This window comes from Montipora capricornis, chromosome 14 (assembly GCF_036669925.1).
Source record: "Montipora capricornis isolate CH-2021 chromosome 14, ASM3666992v2, whole genome shotgun sequence".
NCBI lineage: Eukaryota > Metazoa > Cnidaria > Anthozoa > Scleractinia > Acroporidae > Montipora > Montipora capricornis.
In genome coordinates, this window is record NC_090896.1 from 16,055,162 (window position 1) to 16,064,436 (window position 9,275).

Sequence of the window (9,275 nt, forward strand, 5' to 3'; positions counted from 1 at the left end):
TGATTTTGGTGGGTCCCACTTACCCTTTGAGGGCACAGGAGGCATGTTCATTTCCACCAGTTCTTCATCTTGTTTTTGTTCTTTATTGTGGAAGAAAGAAGCCAAACGGATGCGCCTCTCAAATTTCTCAATATCTTCATGGGTCTTCTGCCAATTTATATCTTTGGGGACAGGGCAGAAGGATGGTCCCTTGGAGAGCAGGTTCTCTTCGGCGGTAGTCAGAACTTGAGATGACAGGTTAATTGGTTTTAAATCGAATTCGGTGGAATCAGCTGCCGTAACAGGGGCGTTGGCTGTCTCGTTTTGCTCCAATTGACCACGATTTTCAAAACGATCTACAGCAAAACGATCTACAGCAGGAGAGACTAAAACTGTTTGACAACTTTGATCTTGAAACCGCCCAAAAGATTTGGAATCGTGTTAGACGTGAAATGAATAATTTAAACCATCGATTGAAGATGAGGGAGAGAAAAAAGTTGGCAAAAACTACAGGCTTCGGTCCAACTACGATCCAAATGGCAGAAAGATCCGCCAAAAGATGAGACAACCGAAGATTTCAAAGGCACAGACGCAACGAAAATTTTGGTCAATTGGAGCAAAACGAGACAGCCAACGCCCCTGTTACGGCAGCTGATTCCACCGAATTCGATTTAAAACCAATTAACCTGTCATCTCAAGTTCTGACTACCGCCGAAGAGAACCTGCTCTCCAAGGGACCATCCTTCTGCCCTGTCCCCAAAGATATAAATTGGCAGAAGACCCATGAAGATATTGAGAAATTTGAGAGGCGCATCCGTTTGGCTTCTTTCTTCCACAATAAAGAACAAAAACAAGATGAAGAACTGGTGGAAATGAACATGCCTCCTGTGCCCTCAAAGGGTAAGTGGGACCCACCAAAATCAGTTTTTCCTGAAGTGGAACTCTTTCTATCAGAAGTCAGAAATGACATTTTAAACCCTAAGAACTCTCGTAAACCTAAGGACAATCTCAGTAAAGAGGAACGTCATGCAATGAAAAATTTGAAAATAGATGACAGGGTTATTAGGATTCAAGATAAAGGCTCTCGTTTTGTTTTATTAGACCAAAAAGAATACGCAGAAAAAATGTCCAGTCAATTAGATAACACGTTGCATTATGCTAAGCTGCCAGAAGATCCTACACAAAAGCATTTAAAATTAGTTAAAGATTGGAGTAGCAAGTGGCGCAAGGAAGGTCAAATAACAGATGAAATCGCTGATTGGGTTACCAACACTCGGCCGAGACCTGGAACAGCTTTTGGCAATGTCAAAACCCACAAAGTCGGTAACCCGCTCCGCCTTATTACTTGTTGTTGCGGAACAGCGATTGAAAAGTTATCTGCCTTTACTGAATATTATTTGAAACCTTTAGCAGAAAGTTTGCCTTCTTTTATCAACGATACTACGCATCTTATCAATAAGATTGATGAAGTTAATCAATTAGGGCCTTTTCCAACCGGTACTTTGTTAGTTTCATGGGATGTTGTTGCAATGTTTCCCAATATTGACAACGAATTGGGGGTTACTGCAGTTAAAAATGCATTAGATGCAAGATCTGTCAAAATACCATCCACAGAATGCATTTTAGAGGCTGTGGAAATTTGTTTGAAATCCAACAATTGCCAATTTGATAACAATAACTATGTTCAACAGCACGGAACCGCGATGGGGCCCAAGAATGCGTGCTCTTATGCAGACTTGGCTATGGGCGTAATTGATCACAAAGCGAAATTTGAGGGTACAATTAAGCCAATGCTTTGGTTGAGATATAGGGATGATATTTTTGATCTATGGACACAGGGTGTTGAGAAACTCCTTGAATTTACCAACTATATTAATTCACTATATCATACCATCAAATTGGAATTGGTTTATTCTGAAAGCAGCCTCAATGTTTTGGACCTTACTCTCCTTTTACAAGATGGCTTTATTTCAACAGATATTTATTCCAAGCCCACTGATAGTCATTTGTATTTGCCCTACAATAGCTCACACCCAGATCATTGTAAGAAAGCTATCCCTTATGGAGTAGCCATTAGAATTAGGCGTAACTGTTCCACCAACGCCTCTTTTGTGAAGCGCTGTAGTGAATACAAAAGCTACCTCAAACAACAAAATTACAATGGAAATCTGGTGGACAAACAGTTTGAGAAGGCCATGCAATTGGAGAGATCAGATGTTCTCAAGCCAAAAACAAAAACTAAGAAAAAAACCTTTCCCTTAGTGGTCGATTACAATCCGAGGCTACCTAATATTTCGTTGATCATTAAAAAACATTTTCACTTGCTCGAATCCAACCAAGTAGTAAGGGAAATTTTTCCTGCCAAATCCGTCATTCCAGCATACCGTAGAACAAAGAATTTGAAGGACATTTTTGCACCATCCAAATTCAAAAGAAGTCGAAACCATGACGAGGCTGAAAATTGCGGATGTTTTAAATGCAACAAAAGATGTGATCTCTGTTGTAATTATTTGTTGGAAGCGGGTGATTTTTCAAGTTTTGCAACTGGCCGGTCGTATCAAATCAAACAAAACCTTGGATGCAATTGGACTGGAATTATTTACTTAGCCTCCTGCAACAAATGCAAAGTGCAGTATGTTGGTTCGACTTCCAATGCATTTAAAGTCAGGTTCAGGAAACCACAAATCCGACATGAAAAGAAACAAAAAATCGTGCGAGCTTGCCATTCATTTCAATAAATTTCCTCACAAGCTTTCGGACTTCAATTTCATTGTCATTGAGAAGATAATGAACACTGATGGAGATTTAGATAACACTTTATTAAAGCGGGAGGGCTATTAGGCGGCACAATTGCGCACGCTGCAGCCTTTTGGCCTCAATAAGTGCTGTGAATTCCGTTCAAAAAAACGGATCCATTTCAATGTTCCATAAAATGCTTTTTTGTTTCTATTATAGTCCCATCTAATTTGTAGTCGGTATTACATAAATAGATTGAATCACTTGCATAACTCTAGGTTTTATTATTACATCATTACTTTTGTTTTAGTGATCAAGCTTTAGTCTTGGCTTGTATTGTACCATACAATTTACTACTTTATTGTATTCCATTACAATAGCCATTGTTAGTCTTTCAGAGACTATATAGATAGTGAATTGGCCTAACGTGAGTATCCCGGGATTCTTTCACGGGTGCGATGGGAAAGCCCAAACCCCTTCATAGCCTTAAACCTAAGGATCGACTAACGATTCACAGGCAAACACCAACTTAGGCATCAGCTAATCAGAGGGATCAAGTTAATGATGCAGGCTTATTTATATAGACCGTAGAATGAAGAAATGAAACCCATCCTGTAAATCAACTGATTAATTGTGTCGAATGAAAAACATGAAGAATTGCCCTGAGCCCTATATATATATATATATTATATATATATATATATATATATGTCTGTCTATAAGCTGGCCTTTTTTTGTCACCTACTCATTAGCGCTTGTTTGTAAATTTCGTGTAATTAAGCAATCTGTTTATTTCGTCACTGTCACTTCTTCACATATATAAGATCTTGAAACCGACTCAGTTCCTGCCAAGTATTTTTTAGTTTTTAGCTTATTGTGAACACTGAGGAAGCCCGAAGGGCGAAACGTTTGTTCTCTACATTAAACATGGACCTGTGAGTAGTTTGCTTTTGACTCCATTTTTCATCCAACCTATTTATCACCACGTGAAGTCAAGGCATCGTGTATCCTTCTTTGGATCCTGCTCGCAAGTGGCATTCTTCGTTGGCGACGCAGCATTTTTCATTCTACCTGCTATATATATATATATATATATATATATGTATAGTGTAGTGTAGGAGAGAATTCCTGTCAATGCACACCCCAAGTAATCATATTTTAAACTGAATAAATGTTTGAAAGAAAATTTGCCCTGAGCGGGATTTGAACCCACGTCCCCCCATTACTAGTCGGGTGTGATCACCACTACACCAACAGGACAACCATGCTGGCAACACAGCCATTGAAGAGGTGATTTACGTGGTCAGGGCGTGGGCCTCCCGGGAAATTTTCTTTCAAGGTGATATATATGATATATATATATATATATATAGGTTTGTCAAAGACACTATATTTCATAACGGCCGAGTCAAAATACTCTTGAAACTTCTCAGGAAAACTATGTTGTCTGTAATATAATTTCACAAAAACAATTTTTTTCTTTTTGAAAACTGAATTTCTATCCACATTGCTTAGTAAGATACATTACAAGTTTTTTCTTGGACTCTATAGTTGAAATGATCTGTCTTATATATTGCAACACCCCCAGCAGAAAGTGGTGTCGGAATATACTCAAAAAAATATCCAGGGATATTTGAATTGCAGATAAGATAATTTCCGCTAGTAATGCGAATTTAATCGTTCTAGACAATCAAGAATAATATCTTGTCCTTAATAAGGAAGTCATCAGGTATTGAACTGTTGTCTATAAAGGTCATCAATATTCAATAAAGATGTTATCAAAAGTGAAATGAGCAAAACAAACAGAAAGTAAAATAAGTTACAGACTTTTATTATATAAACACCAATGAAATACCAAGTGAGCTATCGAGCGAAAACATGATCTTCACACGTGAAAATAACATGTTATCTTCACACGTGAAAAGACCACTGTTGTTATGGTTACATATAAAAATCGCGCCTTTCGATGGATTTTGTGAAATGATTTAGTATTTCGTTGGTGTTTATGCAATAAAAAGAATAGTACATGGCCGCTTGGAGATACGCAGTTGTTTAAGTTGTTTCGTAGCCATAACCGAAAATAAAACTCTTTAGTATGCTAATTTCAACGAGTACTTTATGGACCGAGGCGGACGTATCACTCACACGTCCAACCTCACACACTTGCAAGCTTCCTGGCTAATTATTCTTACTGACAGTAGGGTTAGTGAAAATAAAAGGTTTCGAACTGTCCGCGTTTTGGTGTTTCCGGTTGCTGCTTAATTAAATCATGTTCTTTGCTTTCTCTATAACAAAATTAGTTACCTAACTAGTGAATTCCACGGTAAATTTCTCGCTAAAAACCGATATCGCATGAATCACGAAGCGATGAGTGCGATATCGCTTTTCCGAGTGAAATTTACTTTGGAATTCGCCAGTTTGGCAATGAATTTTTCGGCTCGAGGTTGCCTTTTTACCGAGTTAGGATTTTGAGTTGGATTTCGAGTTGTATTTTCGAGTTGGATTTTCGAGTTAGGATTTTTTGTGTTTTTTTTTTTTTTTTTTGGTGGGGTTTCCAATAAATTTTCAGTGGTTTTACACAGCGTACTTTGTCATTGGTGTTACACATCGTCTCGAGGTCTTTTTAAGATGGAGGAGAACGAGGATTGCAGATCGGTAAGGGCAATCTTGTTTAATCTATCCTAGTATTGCATTAGGGGGTGGTCAAGACAACCACTTCTTATCTTAAGTGTGCTAATACTTTTGTCGAGGATTGTATGTTGCCCAGACCAGGGTTGAACCAGGTTTTTTTTTGTTAAAAAAATAGATTTACGATTTACGCCCAGTAACCTTGTCTTTTGTCGTTTCGTTTATCTTTTGGTATTAAGGTGGCTTACTACAGTTTTCCGAAGAAAAAGATCAAGGTTCTGGAATCTGTGAAATTAAAGCAACAGGATGTCTCTTCTGAAGTGTTAGTCACTGCAATTGATGTAAAATGTAATTTTACCGAACAAATAAATGAAAATCAGGGGAAAATGCTAAACCAGCCGTACAACCCCACCTCAAAATTTCAGGGTTTCCAAAAGCGAGAAAAAATAATTATGTAGAGAAATAAATAGTTAAATCTGCCAGACAGGTTTTTCGCAAATGGCAAAGACGTCGATTTTCGTCTGTTTTAATGATAACTAAAAAAATGTCTGATAGAACTTTTTGAAAAAATGTTGACGGTTTTGTCTACATGTTGTTTACTAATTCGCAAAATTTTAACCCTACTTGTACGGCTACGTTTTGAGAAAAAAGGCCTTTGAAGTGTCTAGTTTCCAGTCCCCCCTCCAGGAAGTCCGTCACTATATTAACCGTTTTCCCCTGATTTGTATTTATTTGTTAGGTAAAATTACATTTTACATCAATTGCAGTGATCCACACTTCACAAGAGACATCATTTTGTTTTAGTTTCACAGATTTCAAAATTTTGATTTTTTTTCTTCGGATGACTGTAGGAAGCCACCTTAAAACTTTCCCAATCTTGCCATTTTTGAAATGAGGAGCATGTTAGTGGCGAAGGGAAATTGGTTCATGGAAGACTCAATGTCTTGCCTTTTACTTCATGTATGGTTTATACAGTGACGTCGCACAATAAAAAGGCAAAATACTAACCCACCCCTACACCAATTCTTTTGTTGACTGCATTGGACTGGAAATCTACCAGACAAAATCCTACCTCGAAAATCCAACTCGAAATCCTAACTCGGGAGTTAGTTTGCCTCGAATTTTTCTTGAGCCGCATGAGTTTTGAAAGAAAACAAGCACACCCTCAGCGAGCTAGTGGGAAAGAAAAAAAGCCATTTAAGAGTTAAATGTAAATAGCCAGTGAATAGGAATCATGCTAAAATTAGAAACCATCAAAAAACTTTGTCAGTTCAAGGTCAAAGAAGAGTTTTACTGTTGTTCTTTATTCCACTTTATCTCTGAACACGAGATCATACAGGTTGTTAGTAAAACGCATAACGGCGTAACGAGAAACTGCGTAAAGGGATTTTTTTTCATTTTCTTTTTGTTTGTTTTTTTGTTTGTTTATTTTTTACTGTTGTTGTTGTTGTTGCTGAATTTGTTTGACTGTTTGCCTTTTTTTTCTTTCTTTGTCTTTCTAAGTGAAAAAAAAAAAGTGAACATTATTATTCGTGATTGGCGGGGTTTTTCCCGTCCTTTGGCCAAATTTACTGCATTTCCGGAGGCACTTTTTTTCCGCGGCTGCACTTTCCCACGCTTCCAGGATAAACTAGAGGTCAGTCATGGACGAGAAGGACGATGGTACGTTTTAGACTTTCATTTTCAGTCACCTTAGTTTCTTTTGTTGCTTCTCGATCTTTTCAGTTACAATTTGTTTAGTGTAGTTGCAGGTTTCAGTAATTCTGGAGGGGTGCGGGGGGGGGGGGAGGGGGGTTGGGAATAGGATGGTGATTTTGACATTTTCTAAAAGAATGTATCAAAATTCCTACCCCAGGCTAAAGATTATTGTCAAAAGTATCAGTAACAAATGGTTTACTTCTTTTCTGCTTCCCCCCCCCCCTCCCTCTCGGGCTTGACATTGATAGCTGCATTACATTCCCCCCCCCCCCCTCCCTCTCGGGCTTGACATTGATAGCTGCATTACATTTACTGACTAAAACAATACCCACAATTTATTTATTACAATGAAAAGTGCTATACATAAATAACGCATCCGTAAAAATAACGGTTTAGTGCCCAAGGAAAGAATTGGTGGAGTTTCTTCTTCCACTAAGTATGAGCTATTATGGTATTCTGTTTTGTCGTTGTCGTTCTCTTTCGCTCTCCTTTGGTTTCTGTTCTAGACATAGGTCCTCCAGGCATCATGTAACCTTATGAGAGCTTCTAAAGATATGCCAAAAATTGCATAAGAGAGAAAAAAGCAGCTCTAAGCAAATTAAAAATATTTACTCAGCTTTAAGTTTATATTCATCCGATGCTTTACTCGAATAACTGCGTAGCCACTAGTGTGGACCACAGATATCATTTGTCAAACTGAATTGAAACTAGCGAAAAATGCAGAAAGCAAACATCTTCCACATCGTTTTCCACCTGAAAACGAAATGCGTTGACTGTGTAAGAACTAAAGTTGATGTAGTATGGCTGTGTAGCCGCGTCGAGCCACAGAAAGCGTGCGAAAATTTGAAGCCTCGCTTATGTTTAGGTGAGTTAACCTTGGTTGAGTCTGCAATCCAATCGAAAACCAGTACCTGGTCAGCGGTCAACTTCAAAAAAACAGCTGATCTCAGTGAGCTTGAAGCTTGAGCCCGCGATATGCTCACATGATACTGGTCACATTGGCATACATGAGGGGTGGACGTACGTAAGTACGTATGTACAGACGCTCGATGACGTCATGGCTATAAAACCAAGATTTCTCGCATCGACGGGTTACCATATTTTCTTAACAATGGTGCTCCGCGCGCGCGCTCCGCTAAAAATAATAATGAAACAAATCGCGGAGATGCTGAAGTCAAGGCAATTTGAGACAAATCCAGTCCGTTGTTAAATAAGATAAGATACAGTAATTTATTTAAATGAAATGAAATTAATGTATAATTGAAGTGCAGGTTATTGACGAGTGAGAAGTGATCCTCGTACTTTGCTGAAGAATTTAAGCAATTGCCGCTTTTTATAGACATTTGAAAAATTCAGGTGGCTCCTGCTGGATTCAAACCATGACCTTTGCGATACCGCTGCAATGCTCTGTCAATTATGCTTTGGCAGCCGGAAGTAATTTACATACAGTTGGTGATTTTCAAGAATTCGCCGAAATCGCCATATTCGCCATTGAGCTAGGAAGCCACACAGTTGAAAGCAGGTCAATTTGTTGGGCTCATTTGTTCCCGTCAAGAACTCGATGAATGAAATGAAATGAATGTATTAATCTTTGAAGTGCGGGTTATAGACGAGTGAGAAGTGATCCTCGCACTTTGCTGGACAATTTTAAGTGCTACTATCACCAAAAAGTCATTTCTTCTTTCTATCTGGATTTCAAAACTATGTTAACTAAACACTAAGTGACCCAAGCTTTACGCCTTAAAATTTCAAAGAGACACCAGTTTATTTTTACCGGAACTTTCCCACTTCATGGTCCTTCTGTATAGAAATATGACGTAAGTTAATCCAACAAAGTGGGACAGCGATAAAACAGAGATCCCAGCCGGACCATTTTATTGGACAAGCTAACAAATTCATCCCTTCCATCAAATTCATATCAGAGAACGAAATCAATTTGCTCGATACAGAGGTATTTAATTAAAAGGGAACTATTCAAACACGAATCCATCCTGGACCTTCAACCCATTACAAGCCGACTGAAACCTTTCAATAGGCCCTTTGCAGCGGTATTTGAATCTTTAAGTCAGATTGCCAACAACCCACAAGAAAGTTCTATACGCGTCCCCCCCCCCCCCCTCCCCCTCCATTTGCCCCTAAATGGCAAACAGGTCTGTCTGACCTGCGGAGATTCCAACCACTTTTGAGTTTTCGGAAGGAAATTAAAGAGTATTTTTTAGCACCGAAGGAGCGAG

General features: G+C 38.6%; 1 protein-coding gene across 1 annotated transcript; it reads left to right on the forward strand.

Moving 5' to 3' along the window:
• The first annotated feature begins 857 nt into the window (after positions 1–857).
• On the forward strand, positions 858–2,717 carry LOC138031497 (uncharacterized). The gene has a single exon (XM_068879183.1). It carries the CDS (start codon positions 858–860, stop codon positions 2,715–2,717), a length of 1,860 nt encoding a protein of 619 aa, XP_068735284.1.
• The last annotated feature ends 6,558 nt before the right edge of the window (positions 2,718–9,275 follow it).